The sequence below is a fragment of the Sinohyriopsis cumingii genome, chromosome 1 (genome assembly GCF_028554795.1).
Source record: "Sinohyriopsis cumingii isolate HCF-2022 chromosome 1, ASM2855479v2, whole genome shotgun sequence".
NCBI lineage: Eukaryota > Metazoa > Mollusca > Bivalvia > Unionida > Unionidae > Sinohyriopsis > Sinohyriopsis cumingii.
The window spans coordinates 165,357,980-165,379,124 of NC_142961.1; the positions used below are offsets into that span (position 1 = coordinate 165,357,980).

Below are 21,145 nucleotides of genomic sequence, written 5' to 3' on the forward strand. Positions count from 1 at the left end.
ATTCTGCTATTCATTCTTCTGGCTGTGTTGATCAATCAACAAGGGTAGCTAGACTGCCCAGCGAGTTTCAATTTATAGTGAAAGCGCGGACGTGATGGAAAACATCCCCTAATAACATAAAATTGATCTTACCTAGATCATGAACAAAAAATAAAACAACAACGCGCGGACCTAAAAGAAACACTCACTCACTTTTTTATGCTACCCATCACTATTGTAAAATTTTTTATAAATCACTTCAATAGACTATCCACATACTCAAAACAATCCAATCTAACCCCAAATCTACACCTCAAACAACCCAGACATAATTTTAATCCACTATCCACACCAACCTACTTTATCACTTACAAACACATACCCTCACATTTTTTCAAAAAGAGTTAGTGTTTATTTTCACACTACTCTACATACACACATTGGCAAATCGATCGTTATTTCTTTTCTAGAGTATTGGGTAGCCCTGAAAAGGGCTGTTTTTTTGTTTGCTATGGCATTCTTTTTTTAGTTTCTAAGAATGCGATGTCCTCTGAGGATAGACTTTCTGGCGATAGGTCTGCTTCTTCGAAAAGAGAAGAAGAACTCTTTAGTGTCGATACGGCAATCGACAAAGCCTCTGTCAGCTTCAGGTTGCTGCTGCTGTTGTTGCTGTTGTTGCTGCTGTTGCTGCTGTCTCTGAAGTCTGTACTTCTCTGTCCATTCTTCTTTTTCCCTGTTCATTTCTTCTCTGAAGAGCTCTTCTATCAGGTCTTCAGTGATTTTTAACATTCTCACATTCTCTATTTCTTCTGGCTTCGGTATCAGACTGTGTCTGACCCTATGCAAATTCACGTAGGCTTCGTTGAGCTTAGCTAGTTTGGAGCACATCTTCGTAGGAGGATGAGTCGACAATGGATGGTTAGACTGGAAACAACCCCGGTTCTTAAAGTCAAAGCGCGGACGTGAAGGAAAACATCCCCCACACGGTTTTCGATCCGCAACGTTCAGTGAATGTCATGAGAGGGATAGTAAGAAATGAAAGAGCATCAATCCAACATTCTTCTAGCTAAACAAAAGACAAAGACATTTTTTTCAAAACACAACATTTTTTATTCAAAAATCACTTAACACTAAACAACAACAACATTTTTTAACAATAATCCAACACTATAACATCAAACAATTTTTTTTTCAAATCACAAACATTTTTTTCTCAATGCACAATCTACTTTAAACAGGGCTGACAACGTTGTGAATGAAATTGTGATTTCCACTGTTGGAAATCATTAGGCCATTGATGGACACTACGTTTCCTAGCTTGAGACAAAAGATAAGCATAATGGTCACAAAACCATCGATCTACTTTCACATCGTTTCTAGCAGAAGAACGAGGATCGAAATGAGTCACTAAATGTTCTAAGGAATAGCCCAGGCTGCGATGATGCAGAAAATACACACAGTACTGTCCACACACCAAGGAATCTGTGCCTTGTAATTTCACGTTATTGAATCGGGTGGTTTGAGCATTTCTTCTCATAAAGTCGATGATATCGTCTTCCAAAGGGGGCAATCCGTACGAATCGAAATATTCCACACAGCCTTCTTGAGGAAAGTAGACGGCTACCCAGTGGGTTCCTGGGAGATGACTGTCGTCCGTGTTGATCACGTAAGCTTGATGGTCTTTAGGTTTGCGATGAGGGAGTTCATCTTTAGCACAGACGACAGGATTCCAAGAAGCCGTATACGAACTGTGGTTCAAAAGGTAATAAAGTTCCCAGGTATCCATTGATTTGTGTTTTTTTCTTCTTCTTCACAGGTAATAATAAGTCGTCAATTCGATCCTGACTTTTTGCTTGAAAATGTCTGACGAATAAACGGTTATTTGTTCTGTTTCCTCACTCTGATTCAGGAGAGCTTCGATACGATGGATCTCTTGAGTGGTTAATGGTGGACAAGAATGTTCACGCAAGTCTTTATACCACTGGTGCAACACGTCTTTGTTCGAGATGAGACTCCAAGCTTCGTCCAGATACTCGTCCAATTTTTCTTCTTGACTCAACATCAGGCATTTATCGTGTTGAATTTGACTGGGATGATCGTTTTGACATCCATAACAATTTTTCTTGATCAATTCCGTTATTTTGTCGACCAAGTGTTTGGCAAAACAGGAGACTAAATGGGCTTCTTGTTCTGGCCATCTTGACTTCATCATGATCACTTCTTCTTCCACAGTTTCCTCACATTTCATCTCCAAAGTTTCTCCACTAGGTAAAGAGGGATAACAGTCTTCCATAGCTTCTAATAATCTAGAATGACTTCTCTCAAACTGTTGATTTCTATGGTATTATCGAATTCGGCATACAGGATGACGTTCACTGTCTCTGGCAGAGGATTTGCAAACTGAAGTTCCACACGAATCTGGCCGGATTTTATAGGGTGGAAATGTCCCTCGTCGCTGCCTTGGTCTGGAGTGAAATCGAAAGCCCACAAAGCATAGCCTCCTGCGTAATCGTCGTACGTAATGCCGTGACTGGTGTTGGTTCCTAACTGTCCCGTCGCTTCGTACAGGGACAAGTACGATCTCAAGTAATTCATTTTATTGGGAGAAAAGTCGGGTTCGAAAGGTCGGGTACACAAGGTCTTGCCATCGCGACTGACTTCGATTTTCTTCACGTTGAAGTGTTGAAAGTGGAAAGGATTTTCAGCGAAGGCTCCGTTGAAGGCTGCATTCGAGACCATACCAAGGATAAAACGTTTGGGTAACTGTCCTTGGAACAGATGATCTTCGATCATGGAATGATGTCCAATGGGAATGGTGAACGTTTTCACTTCCACACGTCGTATGGGATACTTGGCGGTCGTTCTGCTCAACGTCTGACTGATGTCGTTTCCCACTTTAGGTATCACTTCCACGCGTCGTACGTAAAGTTTGGCCTCCTCGATTTGGCTTTTAGGATTGCCAGTCTTAGTAGCAGTTTCATCAGCCAACAAATGGAAAGTGGCACTGCTGCGATTCAGTCTCAGGCGCACATTGACCCCGTTCAGCAAATATTTCTCTTGCAACCACATGTCCAAATGCAAACGATCCATCAGTTCTAAACTCTTTTTACCTGTGATTCTGCTTCGTCTTTCCCCAAAGCCGTCATTGTCACCTGCGTCAACTATCTTAAACTTGCCCGCTTCGTCAGCTTCCCATACCACACAAGCATTGAGATGGGTGTTCTTGGCATCTATTCCGTACGTCAAGAGATTTTCCAGGTAGGCACGGTAAGGGTAAGTATCCATGCTGCTGCTGACCAGTTTGTTATTCAAGTACAAGTCCACTCCACTAAACAAGGAATGCATGAAATTGTTGACGGGAGCTATAATCTCAGTGTCTTCTACTGTACCATCATCCTTATCTAGAACTTTGACTTTCAAGTACAAGTAACTGCTATTCAGATCGATGTAATCTTCGGGCTGTCCTTTGATTTCAAACTCGATGGGAGCTGAGGCTGTCAATGAGGAGACGGGATGAAATTCCACCCATTGGGATTCTTGCATGGTCATCATGGTGGGGGGCATGGCAAACAGATCCAGTTCCGTCTTGGAACAGGCGCAAGACTCTCGGTGCATCATTTTTCTATGTTTCAATAATCGAAAACGTCTAAGTCTCGAACGGTTCTTCTTTTCTTGGCCTTTCTCGCTTGAAGTCTGGTGAAAGGGTGTTTTCTTCGTCGTCTCTTTCTGCCTTGTCCTTGCTGAATGCCTGACTCGGTAGCGTGCAGGGCATTTATAGGTGTGTCTCGTCGGCCCAAAATGTCTTTACCCGTTTGCAGCAAGACATTTTTGCCTGCCCTCATGAAGGCTTCTTTAGGGTTTTGTTTGTCGATGATGACATTTTGGAGAAATTCTTTGCCTTGCGTCAGTGCCGCATCTTTCAAGGCGTGCAATCCGCGTGTCACCATCGGTTTCAAGACTGGAGCCACCGAACGAAAGGCCGATTTTAACATGTCTCCTAAACCGTGTCCTCGCTGTCGAGCAACCCCTCGGTACACTGGATACATGACTTACTTACTTACGAGTCGTGAGAGAACCGTTTTCGAAAATGGAGTTTCACCGTGACTTTTCCTTTGGTGAATGGAATATTTTGTCCCAAATCTCCTTTTATAGTAATGTTGACCGTGTCCAAACACGACTTGCTGACCGGCAAATAGTGAGGATGGACAAATTCGCGGTGGAGGTGGTAAGTGTTTCCACCTTCCTCGTCAGCGATTGTGGCAGAATCCACTTTGAAAGGAATGACACGCAGTAACGGCACGGAGGTGTGTCCCACCACGTTGTATTCCACCACATCGGAATACACAAAGATCAAATTCAGTCCTTGGTTCAGTTCTACCGGGGTACGAAAATACTTGACAAAAGTATCGTTCTCGTAAATGACGACTTTTTCTTTTAGTGTATTTTCTGTTTTCTTCTTCATCTTTACGTCACCACCCAACATGTCAAACAATTCATCATTAAAATGGAAACTCATGATTTTTCCCCCTCAGGAAATTTCATCAGGAAGCGACGAGCTGTTTTGTGGTATTCCAGGGTGACAGCTTTGGACTTGAAAGTCTTAAAAGCTTCCCCAAACACGCCATTAAACTTGGAGGCTATGACGCTGACCAAATGTTGACCACTAAAATAATAGCCTGAGGGAATGAACAACTCATAGTCCATCCAATTTGGATTGACTTTGTTTTGTTTTTTATGGGGATATTTGCTATTGTCATTCATCCACTTTTTCAATGGTTCGTCATAAACTTCCACCGTAAATTTACTTTGATCGTCAATGACATTGAGGACTTGGGTCGGGTGAATCATTTCTACCAAAGCCACTTCCCAATGGGCTTCGTGATCTAAGGGGATGGCCTGAGGTAATTTGGCTGTGTAACAGCACAACGTGTTATTGGGAAATACCTCCATGGAACTGTCACTGGGTAAGGTTAAGTAAAATTGGTTTTGGTGACTCATAATTCCAGAGTTCTGTGGCTGTCCGAGGGGTTAGTGGATGTCAGAGGCGTGTCTCCGCCCAAAATGGGGTTCTGGTTGTGGTTGTTGGAGTGGTGACTGGCACTGGCACTGGACACAACGTTCCCGTTCGAGGAGAATTTCAGGGAGGGATTGGGAAGCAGGTAACCGATGCAACTGCTCAATAAAATGGTCCACAATTGTTTGTCTCCTTGTTGCAAACTCAAATTGGCGATGGCTGCCCCGATGACACAATACACCACGAAGATTTGGCAGAAAAAGACGATTTGCGTTTTAGGCACACGTTCTCCACACCACACCCACAAGGGTTGTTTTTGTAAATCTTGCACAGAAGAACTAGGGGAAGAAGGAGTGGTCGACGTAGCTGCGTCTGCTGCTGTGTGAAAGGGCATGATGGTCACTTCTTCTTTTTATAGTCGATGACTTGCGAAGCGTCGATCCAAGAATCGAAACTGGTGGATATCCTTTCCAACGTACTTTCACTTCTTTGACACGTCGTTTGCCCACTTTACGGGTTCTGCGTTCGAGAATGCTTTCGATGTCGTACACGTCGTCTTCTTTTTTGGTGACACGTTGTAACTCGGGCAAATAAAACGTTCCTTTGAGTACTTCTCCGTTCATGTCTTCCAATTTATAGACGGCAGGATGACGGCCATGCACTCGTCCAGTGACGCGAAACAGTTCGGTCGTCCAGTTAGGTAAGTAACCTTTGTCGAAAGTGCGTTTGGTTTTGCCAATGCGCACCCAATCTCCTACGGTCAACTCTCCACTTTTCTTGGGGACAGCCCTCGTCGGGGACGTACCGAACAGACGCTCAAACACCAGCACTTCGTTGTCGGGAGTCACGTCTTGCGGGGCACGTCCGATGCTTCGATGGTAAGATTGGTTGTACGCTTGCACCAGGTGCGGTAAGATGTCGATGTACTTCAGAGTGTGGTGATGCGTAAAATATTTCCACATGCGTTCTTTCAAAGTGCGTTGAAAACGTTCCACGATGCTGGCTTTGGTTTCGGGATTCTCGGTGGTAAAAAAATGAATGTCACGTTTCTTTAATTCTTTTTGGAAAGCTTGGTTCAGAAATTCGGTGCCTTTGTCCGTTTGCCATCGAAGAGGGTGACGACCGCTTTGTTTTAACACCCGTTGCAGGGCTCGCACTAACTCGCTGCTGGATTTGGAAGTCAAGGGCACGACCCAGGCAAATTTGGAAAAGACGTCGATGACACAAAACAAATATTTGTAGCCACGATTGTAGCTGGCCAAATGAGAGACATCGGCTAAATCGGCTTGCCATTGTTGATCGATGCCTTCCACTCGGGTGCGACTTCTGGCAAACTTACGTCGAATGGGTTTGTGTAAAGTGTAGGTAGCTTGTTCTTGTAACCATCGTTGCACTTGAGGTAAACGGAGACTTTTCAGTCGCGTTTTGGCAGCACGATACAATTTTTGAACTCCTGCGTAACCTGCAGGATGGGAGGGATCGTAGTAAATGCTAGCTAAGACTTTTTCCATTTTTTTGTGTTGATTGGTGTCTTAATAAGGCACCCACTCTTGGAAGAGGCTACTCTTTTTCTCTTGGGGTATTTTCTTGGATTGCAATGCTTTGCGTGTGCGGCCAGCAATAGGTGTCGAAGAGTTGGAGGATGTCTGAGCAGGGGATATCGGTTCTTGTTTCACTTCTGTCTTCACTTCTGTCTTCACTTTCTTTTTCTCTTGTGAGGAAGAAGAGGTGGCCATCATCTTTTTAATCCATCCAATTCTGGAGGTAGGTGGTGTTGTTAACTTGCGTACTTTTTCTGGTGGAGTTTGAAACCCTTCTTCTTCTTCTTCTTCTTCTTCTTTTCCTTTTTCTGTCTTGGTCACGGGTACTGGTGGTACTGGTACTGGTACTGGTGATGGTGCTGGACTTTTCATCAAGGTCTTAAAATCTTTCAAAGTGGGTAGAGCTGTTTCGTCTAAAGCTTTCTGGTGAGAGAGTTGTAGTCGTTGCAAAAGTTGACCGTACTTTTGCGATTTTTCTGTTTCGGACAAATCTTGGCGATCCATCAAGGATTGCAATTCGTGTTGTAACTGGGACATCTCGCTCAAATTGGGATTGGGAGGTAAATGCGGGGTGCGTTGTTCTTGCCACCGATGGTATTCCATCCATCGTTTGTAAGGCACTAAAGCTAGTTTTCGTCCTTCCATGGGGTTGTCAGGGGTGAATTCTGAGATCTTGGGACTTCCGAAGGCCTTTTTATCTTGCTCCCACCAGTCCTCCCAACATGGTTCCCAAGACTCCTTTCAGTATGGGGCCGAACAAGAGAGGTAAAATGCCTCCACGTTGGACCAACATCTTATTTTTTTGACGAATGGGAATTTTCTTTTGAACCATTTTCCGAAGAACGTGACGATGTTTGCCTAAGCATTGTTTCTGGTGTTTGGACAAAGGGATCGTGCCTTTCAAAACGTTCAAACAACATTCGCACACGGTATCGATGACCTCTTTGGAGGCCGTTTGAATGAGTTTTTTTCGTAGGGGTGGAGAAGCTTTGGACAGGACAGATAACATGTCCCCATGTTTGGCTAAACGTGGTGGTAGTCCTTTTCTTTTCTTTCCTTGGGGTTTTCTGGAGGGTGACATCTTTGCTTGTGGGTTCCGGGACATTCACCGAACAGACACTAATGTCGATGACTTAACACACACCCTTTTATCTTTTTTTGGGACTATCGCTTTGTCATAAAGGTGACAATGTTTTTCCCAAAATCTCCAAGGAATCCTCCCCTTTGTTGACGCCTCTTTTTCTTGGAACGACTGTGTCTTTTTTTAGGGTAACGTCGATGCTTGGCTAAGCGCTTTGTCGGATGACGCGTCTGCCTTTGTCTCTTTCTTTTGTGGCTTCTTGGAGGTGACATCTTTTTACAAGTTCACTGATACCCCGACTTGGTCACAGGTCTTTTTATACTGGAACGCGTCGCCACTGATTGTCTTTACGTTTTATCAGTTTGAGGACAGGCATGACACGTCGTGCAGGGGTACGCAACGGACTAAATCGAGCCAGTTCTTGCTTGGACAAATCCAGTAAACTTTGTAACATGCCCGATCTTTCATGGACTTTGATTTTGGGAGAAGGTACTTTGTGAGCAGCAGCCACTGCCGCTAAATTGGAAGGTCCTGCCACTGGGGAAGTTCTTTTGGGGGTCATCAACGGAGAAGTTCTTGGTGTGATCAACGTCTCCAAGTACTCTTCAGTTCCTGGTGACATCAACGGAGAAGTGGACAAACGTGAGGCTGCCGGAGACGCTGTGGCAGGTCGTGGTTTGCGAGTGTAAGGTTGCGTCCTGGCCGAAGTGCCTCTCTTGCGACTAGTTTTCTTCTGTGGACTTTTCTTTTTCTGAGGACTTTTTCTCTGTTTCTTTTTCTGGGGGCTTCTTTTCTTTTTCCGGGGTGGTGGTGTCTGGTAAGAGGAGGGTCCTGCCACTGGAGAAGTTATTCTTCTTGGGGACTTGGTCTTTTTCTTTTTCTTCTTGGGGCTTCGTTGAACTTTTGTCTTGGGGATAACTTTGGGGGCATTAGGATCCCATCTTAAGAGTGAGCGAATGATGACCCCTCCTAGAGTACCGCTCCCTCCAGGTTTCAAAATGATTTGTTTTTTGGTTTGAGTGTCGATGCGGGGATCGGCCAGTTGGACCAAAGCAACTTTGTTTCGATCGAAAAAGCGTTGGGTTTGATGAGGAATCTGAATGATTCCTTGGAGTAATTGACGTGCCGTCACCGTGAACCATCGTAAGACTTCTTTGAGACTAGCTTCTAAGACACGAGCTCGTGTTTGTGGATCTTTTTCTCGACTGATGCCATACAAGGCACGAATCAATTTGACGGGAAGATGCGACCGAAGGGACGTCATGTTCACACTGTGTGAGACAGACGAAAAAGGGTCTGAGGTTTTTATAGATTTTTTTCATGGGGAGTGAAATGAAGTCGAGCACGGAGACGTGTACAGGACAGGCCCTCCGTCTTGGCACCAGTGGTGAAACAAGTGGGTACGAAATCGCAAATCCTCGGGAGTCGTAGGTTTCAAATCGACGAGTAAATAGGCGTGTGGCGTTTGAGTGGCATCGTCGTACGCCTGAGTCAACCAAGGCGTTCCTAACTGTTTGGCTAAGACTTGCACTTGCGATTTATCTCGAGGACTTTTAAACAAGACCACGTAATGCGCATTGAGACTGATGGTGCGATGGGCTTTACTTTGTTGAAACAAATTTTGGGTGATGTAAACAACACTGGCATTACGGTGATGCCCTTTGCGCGTGAACCACAGTTTAATTTCTTCTTCGTCTTCTCCTAACATGTCGTCAAAAATGACCAAATGGGTTTGACGGGAGTCAGAGACGATGCCGTCGTCTTCTTTAGGAATGCCTTCCACAAACACGATGGAATCGCCTTGACTTTCTCGCAAGAGGCTGTACGCCGATTGCCACTCTTTGTAACACCACACGATCCGTTGAGGGGGCCGATCGATGAAATGATGTTTATGTTCGATCAAACGTTTGACGAATTCGGTTTTGCCTGAACCGCTAGGTCCAGCAATGAGCATGTTAAAGGGATGGCGAAGATACAAAGCCTCCCAACTGGCACGATCTAAGTGTTCGTCGATGACTTTGACAGTAGAGGAAGAGGGAGCAGAGACAGTAGAGGTAGCCATGGTGTGAGAAATGTCACTTGTGACACGAAAAACAAACAAGACAAGAGTTTATATACTTTTTCAGAACACGTTTATTCAATGTTTTTTTTCAAACATGAATACGAAAGACAAAAATACATAAAAGCCAAAGGCTTAAGTACAAGGATAAAAGGCACATGATAACGATGAACGTGGAATAAACACAAGTGTCTGTACAACAATCACATGTTTTGGGTAATGTTCTAACCAGTTCTATAGTAGGGGGTAAGGTCACACAAGTGTCCTCCCGAAAGGGTCTTTCAGGTCTGTCCACGACAGTCCTGTCCTGGGTGACGGGTTCTTCTGGCACCGTCACTAACACGGGTTGAAAAGTAACTTTTTTCCTTGAACAACTCTCGTGCATACTGGGCCACTTCTTGGGTCCAAGCCTCAAAACCCCATTCTTTCCAGGCACGGACATCTGTCCAATGGGGATGTAAGTCACAAGCTACACACACATCGTCATACACGTCTTGGGTAGCTAAAAGTTGACGAATCTTTTTTTCCTGTTGAGGTCGAGAAGTATCCAGATGAAAACGCAAGGCTTTGAGCAAAAGGAGTTTTTCGTGACCATTTAAGGCCATGGAGGTGGTAAGTACTGATCGTAAAGAGTCCACAAAGAATCGGCTGGTAAACGAAATCCCAAAAAACAAGTCACTAAGACACACACCACTTGTCGTCCCAAATTAAATGAATACAGTTCTTGTAATAATCGATGGTAATGATCCACGGTTTGAATATGGTCATTGAGTTCCTTCCACGGAATCTGTTGGATTACATACGACATAAGTCGTGGCATAGCTGCCTGTTTTTATAGTCTCTTTGTTTCGAAAAGAATACACGTACTTTCTAGCCAGTGATGTTCGTTTTCCAGTTGGGAATGTAAATCTTGCATACTGTAACCGAAACGTCAGAGTTCGATTAGAAGTTTCCTCTTCCGCTAAGTAGATTCCACGTAACAAATGTTGGTAATCCTTTACCTCGTCTTCCTCAATGGGTTGCTCTAGGTGAATCTCGAAGTAACCAAAATGATCAACACGTGAATCATCGGGGGCCTGGAAGTATTGAACAAGGTCTGACCACTGAAACAATTTCTGACGAATCAGTTCTCTTATACCATTCAGGTACCAGTGGTTAAAGATCTGGTGACGTAACGGATGCAATTGTTCTTTACGTTTCACTTGTATTTTCACCAGCTCTCGGTAAATGCGTTCTCTCAACTCCACAGGCAAAGCACGAATGTTCTCTAGCAAAGTATCCATGAATAGGTCATACTAAATCCTCTTTGGTCTGACACAAGAAATGTACTCTTTGCACAAACATGGTTTCACTTCAGTGTCGAATTTAAATCGTTGAGTCACTAATCTACACATTACAATTCGTTCAGAAGTTTCCTCTTTCACCAAGTTGACATTGTGTTCAAGATGTTGGTAATTCGTTAACTCTTCCTCTGGAATTCGATGCAGTACGTTTACAATGATGTAGGTAGAATCGTCCATACCAAACCAATCCTTTTTAAAACTAGAGGATCGTTCATCAATGTCTGTCCGATGGAACACTTTCAATTGAATCAATCCTTGTATAGCCTTCAGGTACCAGTGGTTCAAACACCGGTGACGTAACGGATGCAATTGTTCTTTACGTTTCACTTGTATTTTGACCAGCTCTCGGTAAATGCCTTCTCTCAACTCCACAGGCAAAGCACGAATGTTCTCTTGTAAAGTATCCATGAACAGATTATTATGGTAAGAAGTTACTTCAATGTCTCGGTCCCACTAAGGGTAAGTAATGACAATTCGGTGACCATCGAGCATGTTCTACGTAGGCCGAATCTTGCGGTTCCCAGTGGTGAAGTGACACACCGCAACTGAAGCACTTGACTTTATCTCCTTCGCCCAAGTAGAAAAATCCGGCTCTGGCTAATTCTTCGGGGGTCGGTCCTCCCAGATACTTAGGCCATTTTCCTTTGAACGATTGAAGACGATTTTCAAAGTCGCAGTATTCAGACAAACGCACAGGAAACGAATATTCGTCTTTCACAGGTTCGTTTCGATGAGGGTTGGGTGACATGGGTAGGAGTTTGCTCAGGGCTGGATGACATCCGTAGGGGGGTAGACGTGAAGGTGAACATTCCCCTTTAAAACGAAACCCAGTAAAATGTCCAAGAGGACGAGCAGCATCGCTTTCGCATCCCACAGGTTTGACACGCACAGCATCACTTTCCATGACAGGGGCAGTGAGAACAAAGTTCCCATGATGCTTTACGGCATCGCTCAGGTCACAAGGTACAGCATCGGTCCCATCGCAAGGCTCACAATCGCACTCGTCTGCAAACTCCGTTACGCAATTACAATGGTAACCACATGGACAATCGCAGTTTCCTTCCGGACATTTTCCGTCGCAATGTCTGGGTCTTATCCATCCAGTATTAGTCACACTAGAGGAAGATACAACTTTTTTACAATCCACAAACTGGAACGATGTCTCTTTCAAAGTATTCATCTTGTTCGCTCGGTCTTGGTAGTCCCAATGAACTATCGATCTTGCCTAGGGTTCCTTTTTTATATACAGACCAATACCGACGTGACCGTACGGCAACGTAAAGTGATTGGGAAGTCGAACTCGCTTGTGGTATACAATTTGATAGACTTTTTCCAAGGGTCGACTGACGATGTGGTGAGTGGGTAAACGTACAATTTTGTTCGGTTGGTAGGTGGTCACTTTAAAGTTTCCATCCTCTCCCGATTGCAAGGCTTCTTTCAATACCCCAAAGTTGACCACTCGACTGGTACGATAATTCAGAGTCAGTCCTTTCACTTTGCACGTCGTGTGCACTTCTCCTTGTTTGTCACGGTATTCGTAACCGTAATTTTTGGGACCGCCACTGACAAAACTTAGAATATTGTCGTCGGGATGCTCGTCTGTCCAGGCTCCTAAACGGTCTCCTTCGATGTTAGGGTGATGTTGAATCGGGTGATGGATGTAAATGCAACTGTCCGTGTCAAAGTACAGGACGCGTTCTTCTAACAGTTCTAAAGCTTCGTACAATTTTAAGCGAGCATGGGCTGTCACGTAAGCCGCAATGATGACATTTCCAAAAGGGTCGTCTTGTACAAAGTCCAGATCTTCTTCGTAATTGACCAAGATCAAATTCTCTCGAACGACGTCCACGTGTTTCATGTATTTGGTTTTGTCGTGAATCATCTGGAAGTAGCGGGAAGGTTCTGTCAAATATTCCGTCTTGGGTAAACACGGTCGTTGTGCCATTTTACCCCACAAGCAATTTAACATCACTTTGGCAAACGATCGCCTGCCTTCGTTTTTCTCGATGTGGTCTAAAGTGATGCCTTCTTGTTCGTAATATTTCTCTTTGAATTTTATTTGGTCTTCGGGAGTGTGACACCAGGAAGGATAGCCGCTGGCTTCTTGCTTCAGTTTCAAAAAGGCATCCACGTAGTCGGCGAAAATGCCTTTCTGAGTAGGGTCACCCTTGTGATACTGTTGTGTCTTGGGAAAGTGGCAAATTTCGTATACTTCTAACAGTTCGTATCCCATGTCCAGAGCTTTGAACAATTCTACGCTGACCCAGGTTCCCGTCAAGGCCCGTTCTTCCTGGCTGTGATGACAAGGCTGGTCTTGGTTGCACGTTTCGGCACAAGTACGGCACAAGGGAAACATCAGTTTGCCTTGACAATGGTGAGGTAAGACGGGATGGTATAGGTTCGTGGGAGGCAAAACTTTGCACTTGATCAAGCCTTCGTATTGTCGAATGTTTTTCAGGTCGATGTGTTCCGTTAACAATTGCGGGTGCCCTACAGGAAAGCGACAATATTTGCACACGTAGGGATACAGCGAACACACGTCCAAGTATTTGATTTCTTCTCCTTTCTCTTCGTCGGCTTGGTACAGCAAACAGGTGGCATTGGTCCTTCCTCCGTACAAACTATCCCTCGGGTTCAGCGGGTCCATGAACTGGTAACTTTCCACGGCACGTTTAAACTCGGGATCGGTTTTCATACGGTGATCGTACTCGTGTTCCCACATTTCCACCACTTGGTATCCTTGCTGTTCTAACTTTAGGCGTCGCTGACAAGTGTCCTGGTACAAGTCTTCCATGGTTCGTTGCAAAAACTGATTTTTAGTGCCACGGTCAGGGTAACAAACAGGACATCCGTGAAATAAGCAACCGTTAAACTCGTACACAATCTTGGGGTTTTCTAAGTCCCAGCCATCGACCGAATACGTTCCGATGGTCTTTTCGCCCCCTCCGTTGCGGGCATGCTGAATCCACTTGTCTTCCTTGTCGCACAAGTAATGTAACCAGCGTAAGGCTTTGACCGAGTATTGACGTTTGACAAAGTGGGTCGTTTGAGGGCTGATGACAGCCACGGTGTTTTCAGGCATGAATCGTTGGCGGTACACTAAGGAACACGCTTTGGCAATGGTGCAAGCTTCTTTCAAAGGATCGACCCCTCCGTGTTCCATGAACAGTTCTCGAAATTTTCCACAGCAACGCCGTAAAATGTCCACGTCGGAACGACAATACTTTAGCATTTCTTCCTGAAAGTCGAAAGGGTCCGAGGCGTGAATCTGGTACCAAGCGTAGAAAGCTTCTCGTTGTTCGGTACGCATGTTGTCGGGGTCGTAATAGTGAGCCTCGGGCAAATGGGGTAGAACGGCGTGTTGATTGGCTTCCGTATTGAAAAAGTGTGGAAAGTACATTTTAGCCATTTCTGTCATTCCAAACGTTTTAGGCATTCGACTCAAAGGCATGGCCAAATAACTCATCGAATCTTTAAACTGTACTTGTCCCACTTGCATCAAAATGATTTTGGCTCCGTTCAAAGTCACTTTAGGACGCTCGGTGCCTTGTTCCGTATAGTATCTGAGAAGAAACTGTCCATCGTATCCGGAAAAATTGTGAGCCATCACCGTGGCATGACGATGACAATCTCCGTAACGTTCAATGTCCTCTTGGCTCCACGTCTTGTCGACGGGGTCTAAGACCCATTGGGCAAAATCGGCTAACGTGTTTGGTCCCCGAAAGATTTTTTCACGCCCTCCAGGAATTTTGCTGCAGTGAGGGCAATGACTGAAGATAGGTTCTTGAATACACTTCTCGCACGCTCGATGAGCCACGCAGAAATTAGGAATGTGAATGCCAGTCTCTTGCATGCATTCGAAATCGAAAAAGATGAAATTGCCTTTCTTCTTGTGACCGTCCTCTTTCTCTGGTGGGGGTTGGTATTTTTGCACGTAACATTCGTGTTCCAAGTCCACGATGTGGTGACAAATGTGACATTTTTTCTTTCCTGAACATACGTGTGCCTTGGTATTATTGGTACGTATGACTTGTTCACACGTAGAGCACAATCTCAGGAGTTGACAAGCGCATTTTTTCTGTGAACCTTGCGTCTTCAAATGTTGTTGGTAACAGGTAGGGCTGACAAACGTGCGCAGACAAGTGGAACAAGGCACTGGTTCTTCGCTCAGACAGGGTGAAGAGGCCAAACATCCTGTGCATTTCGATCCGCAATGTTTGTGTTGCTCTCGATTGTTATAACCATGGTCACATTTCTCACAGTAATAACCGTATCGCAGGAATGCAGTGATACTGGTAATGGTATCGAAATGGTCATCGTGATGATAAAGGTGAATGTATTTTCCGTCCTTAAAGTCTTGGCCTCGAAACAACAGAGACCCACGCACTTCTTGAGGGTGCACTTTCAAGGTGTATCGTGGAGCTAGGGCATCTTGCAATTTTTGCATCTCAGGAATGCCACAGGGTGTGTCTTTGGACAGTCCGGCTTGTTGCAACAGGAGTTCTGCTTCGTTTCGTTGTTTGGCTCGATAGGAACGTTGAATAGTGTTCCAGGTTCTTTTCCATTCTACCGTGTCGTTCTTGTTGGCATAGGTTCGTCCCACCACGATGGCACGGGCTAAACACATCTGGTCATAACGGTTGTTAATTCGGACGAGACTCGTTTTGGTGTTGCGAAGGTCGTCCACCAATAACATCTTTTTGCGTCCAGTCCCTTGAGGAGGAGAGACGTGGGTCATGTCCAGTGTGGCTTTACCATCGGTGATGTCAAACTGATCATTAGATTGTTGTACGTGTTGAATCTTGTCCATGACTTTGGAAGCAGTCAATTCTGCAGGGGTGCTAAACTCGATCCAAACAGGGGATTTCAAACCGTCGTGATCTATGGAAAGTCTCAAGCGATCGTCTTCTTTGGGTTGACATTGTCGCTTGAGTGCAGTGAGCAAAGAATCCCACACCTCAGTGATGAACACTTCTGCTTTCTCTAACGGCACTTCAGCCTTGAAATCTTTAAACTTCACTGTGTATTTGTAAGCCGTGGTTCTAAATTTTCTAGAGGAGCGCTTTTCCGTCTCTCGAATGGAATAGTACTTTTCAGGGTTGACTAAAGGTGGTGAACTTGGTTTAGAGGGTTCGGATTCTGGTTCACTCATGTCCTCTTCAAAATCACTGGCATGAATTTGTGCCAAGATTTCAGCCCTGGTACGAGGCGATAGATCACGTTTCTGCCTCTTACTTTCTTCTTTCTTCTCGAATGAATGGGATCGTTTCATCTTGAAAGCAAAAAGTCAAATGACTCAAGTTCAAACACCATAAGCTACTCTATAGTCATAGCAGACCAGCGTATATAAAAGGGTGTGTGTCTTGTCCTTTCACTATTCATTTCACTCTCAAGCCGAGCACAACGATGGAAGAGACTAACCAGATGGAACGTTTCGTCAGAGCTTTGCGAGGGGTCATTAGAAAATTCTCTTCAGACCAGCCTACGGACTACTCTCCTTCCTTTCGAGATAAAAGTCAAGATACTTGCTATATCTGTCAGAAGAAAGGGCATTGGTCTTCAGAGTGTCCAGACCGTCAAAAACGAACAAAAACAGGGACTAAAAAAGACAAAAGTCAAGATACCTGTTATTATTGTAAAGAAAAAGGACATTGGTCTCCAGATTGCCCAAAAAAGAAACAAGAGGAGTCAGAAGAAAAGAAGGATTCTTCAGAAGAAGAGAGGGATTCTTCGGAAGAAGAGAGGGATTCTTCAGAGGAAGAAAAAAGACAATTCTATTTACAAGAGGCAAAGAAACAGGAGAAGAAGAAAAGAAGAACGGAAGAAAATGAGGAAAAGACGGTGAAGAAATTTAAAAAACAGAGAGAGTAAACAAGGAGAAAGAAGAAGTCAATGAACTTTTTATTAAAGTGTTGTGAATTGTGAATTGGATTGTAAAAAATGGAGAAAAGAATAAATGAATGATAAAAGGTAAGTGTCTTTGAGTTGTGATTTTAAAATAAGAAGCTACACTCACGCACTCATACACAGACACGTACTATAAGGGTAAAATGGGTGGTTTTTTTTTTTTTTTTTTTTTTTTTTGAGTTATTGGCAAATTGAAATTGTATTTCTTTTCGAGAAATGTGGGTGGCCCTGAAAAGGGCCTTTTTCTTGATGGTGAAGGGGTGAGTTTAAGCAATCAACTTTAACTGTCTTATGCCTTTGCCACGGCCAAGGCCTACTTCTGGACTGCGTAATGTTGATGATGATTGGGTTGAAATCACTAAGGGTGGTACGGTAGGCTTAGTCACAGGGTTGACGTGTTTAGCTCGGGAAGGTCGTATTCTCTTCGGTCGTGATAAAGAAGTCTGATACATTTGTTTCAGACTTCTTAACTCCGCTAAAATGTCCAACAGTACCGTGACCGTTTGATTTTCACCCTCTTGTTTCTTTGCTGCTACTTCTTCTTGCTGTTGTTTTTTTCTTACCTCTTCTTCTTGTTGCTGTTGCTGTAGGAGAAAAGCCTGTTCCGCTTCCTTTTGTCGTTGTATAAATTTCTCCAATTCTTCTTTCTGTCTCTGTCTAAAATTCTCCACTTGCGGTAATGAAGAAGGTAACGAAGGTTCCGGAACAAATTCTTGCGAGGAGAGAAAATCCACAAAATCCCAATTCACCTCTTCTGAAAGTAAGTCCGAGTTCCCTTGGGCAGTCTCCCCTGCTGGTGCACCCCAATGGATCGTTTTCTGAGTTTCCGTCATGTTGAATCACTGTCGCATAGATTGACTGCACACAAGCGCTAGCGAATCTATATAGACTACGTGAGGTCACAGACTGCACTCTTCGGATTGGATGCGGGCTGACTGAATTCTGTAACGCGTGTTCGGATTGGTGAATGAACTCAATCCGTTTCAATCCTTCCTGTACCTATAAATAAGCGCCGTTCACTGCATTGATTCACCTATTCTCGGAGCCTCAACATGTGGACAGACGTTGAATCTTCAACCCTTGTGTCAACAATGATGTTCAGGACGGACATGCTCATGTATGTCCGATCCAAGTGGACCGTTGTCCACAGGACCAACAGCAGCCTGTGGATAAGAAGAGTCTATATAGAGAGACAAGGTTGCCTCAAGAGGACTCTGATGTATGGCCCTGCTGTAAGACGAAGTTTGAGGAAAAGAAGATGTCGCAAATGCCCTTTATGTTAAGGGCATATTAACATAAACCAAAGGCCCTTTTCAGGGCCCCCATATTTCTCGAAAAGAGATAGCCTTTCCATTGCCTACCCCTTTTTTTTAAAAATTTAAAAAAAAAATCCCATGTTAAATTCCCCTTGTACGTATATTGTCCCACGATTTATTCCCATGTTAAATTCCCCTTGTACGTAGAGTGTCCCACGATTTATTCCCATGTTAATTCCCCTTGTACGTAGAGTGTCCCACGATTTATTCCCATGTTAATTCCCCTTGTACGTAGAGTGTCCCACGATTTTTCGCCATGTTAAATTTCCATTGTACGTAGAGTGTCCCAAGGGGTTCTGTAATGCTAATTCCCATTGTACGTAGGGTATCCCCCTTCACTACTATCACTGCATACAGTGAGATATTGTTGTCTCACTAACAACTGCATTAAAACAAAACAAATAAATATATAACCTAACATAACCAAGAAATATCCAAATGACATTTTTATTGATTTAGCACTACTTAAATGATTCTGATATTTTATTACAAGTTGAAATGTGAACTTCTTTAACAAATTATTACTAAGTTTTGACTCAGCACTTAAGAAATATCTGAAATGGCTTTATAAGACAAATTTACAAGGTTCGGGCAATGTGACGACAAAATGTGTTTTTCTCGTTTAGTTCAAAAGTTGTAAACAAACTTAGGTCTATGCAAGCACGAGGGTTAAATAGTAGAGATTTAATATTGATAACTATTTTTAAAAAATGGCGTTTAAATTAACAAATATACCCCTGTAAAGTCGAGTACTATTTCAAAACAGGTTGCTACTGTGCATATGAACAACGATACAGCTCGTGAACATCAATATTGTATCGACCAGTCTCCTCCACCGTGGTTATGTTATTGAAGGGATGGAACATTTTTTTGTTCTTCTTTCTTTCCGCATGGTAAATTTGTCCGCGTTGTGTAGTATCGGAGATCATTTGAAGCAAAAGTCAACATTTACCAGCGTTTGTTTCTTGCATTGCCTTCTGTATACATTTCAGCATTTATTACGAAATTAAAATTGTTAATTTTGCGAGTGCCAACGTGAATCCAAGGACGCTAACTTCTTGAGGACTGCAATAGGGCTTAAGTTAACGACGCTAACTTCTTGAGGACCGTAACCGGGCTTTAGTTAAGAACGCTAACTTTATTCGTTTTGCATTAAATGCGTCTGATTTACTTTAAAAGATTTCAGATTTCAAATACAAGGTTAACGCTGATTTGATTTTGAAAAAGAGACAGAAAATCAATATTCTGTTGGCTTCACCCGTTTTTCATTTCAACTCTAATATCTCGGGTGTGATTGAATACTAGGTGCGTGTGTACACTGTACTTACACCGTAACTTGTAGACGATCTTGTCGTGCCGTGTCTCAGTGATTGTGTCTGATGACTGATTCCAGAGGAAGGGAGGTTAGACAGAAAATCAATATACTGTTGGCTTCACCCGTCTTTCATTTCAACTCTAATATCTCGGGTGTGACTGAATACTAGGTGCGTGTGTACACTGTACTTACACCGTAACTTGTAGACGATCTTGTCGTGCCGTGTCTCGGTGATTGTGTCTGATGACTGATTCCAGAAGAAGGGAGGTTAAGACAGATCATAATTCCCACAACAATGCTCAGTATCAGTATAAGTCGTCCGCATCTTATTTTAAGCTGTGTCCTCATTCTGTCTGTACATACTGGACTGCTAGAAGAGTATCAATAACGATCCGGTGTTCTACTGTTCATATTTAACATAGGCTGAGGTTAGCATATAGGGCAATTGGAAACTCCGTACCTAGACAATTACATGTAATGAACCGTTCCCTATTGTTGTACAAAGTTTGCAATGCACTGTAAGATCGTAATGGTGGAGTTACTATGATAGCACGAAGCTCATACACAGGTGATGTCATTATCAAACAAATATTTAGCAACTGTTCGAAAACCGTGTTGTCTTACTTTACTACAGAGTGTAAATTTTACAATCATTAATGATATTGATATTATCATATTTTGTGTTCCACTGATTTTTCTCAGTAACCGGTTGAAATTATGTCGCGGTGATATTACTCAAAATGTAAGCACGTGTTAGTTTCATGTTGGCCTACTGTAATAATATCTTCCAGAATATGTCCACTTCTAAATCAGCAACATTTTCAACTCGTCCATTATTTTATGAAATAGCAGTAAGCTTGAATATGTATCAATTTGAAAAGTTGATTACTGTTGCTGAATGACACTTGAGTTTTCATTTCATTTTTTCACAATAAAATCGTTTAGCAAGCGTTGATATGATTTCAAATATTATTATAAAACCCAGTGAGATGTCTTCAAATTGAAGACTATTTTAAATTTATGAATTTCCGTGTGATAATTATCGTGTAATAAAGTCGTTTTGCCTGAGCTAGTGAAAGATTCATTACCCCGCAACATACCACCTTACCAACTCTTCACCTCCCAACCGAATATAAGCCATTAGTTGTGTGCACCACTTCAGAGACAATGCGATGTCCACTAGGCGAAAGTACCAAAGCCTCCTGGGGGAACATTGGGAATTTAACATGGGAATGGCATTTGGTGGACAGAATGAAATTTAACATGGGTGACGTAACGGTACTGGACACTAGGCAACAACATTACAAGTGACTGACCTCAAAGAGCAGTGAATTAGTTACAGTGTACGAGTTACCTTAATACGCGCTACTCTAGGTAAGTATGGATTTGATCTAATACTTCAGATCGTGTGTAAAAGGTGATACTGCACGTTGTTGCCTCTTACTGACTTTCTAGTTTTTCACCCGAACCGTTTCATCTTGATTGCAAAAGTTTCGTTTGACTTGGTTTCCCATGCGGCAGGTCACTATATATAGGGTGAGTGTCTTAGAGTAATCATTTGGTTCACAAATGGTCAAGAAGATGGAAGAG

General features: G+C 43.3%; 1 protein-coding gene across 2 annotated transcripts in view; it reads right to left on the bottom strand.

Annotated features, from left to right (window-relative positions):
* LOC149808312 (GDP-D-glucose phosphorylase 1-like) overlaps positions 1 to 19,963 on the bottom strand; it is an 81,125-nt gene extending 61,162 nt beyond the window's left edge. The window contains exon 1 of one of the 2 annotated variants that reach the window (XM_089975857.1): positions 19,748 to 19,963. In XM_089975857.1, the coding sequence (XP_089831983.1) occupies positions 19,748 to 19,903 (156 nt within the window). In that variant the 5' untranslated portion in view covers positions 19,904 to 19,963. Of the gene's footprint in view, positions 1 to 19,568; positions 19,695 to 19,747 lie in introns of those variants that run through there. The other variant, XM_089975860.1, reaches the window with a different exon arrangement.
* Between the last annotated feature and the right edge of the window lie 1,182 nt (positions 19,964 to 21,145).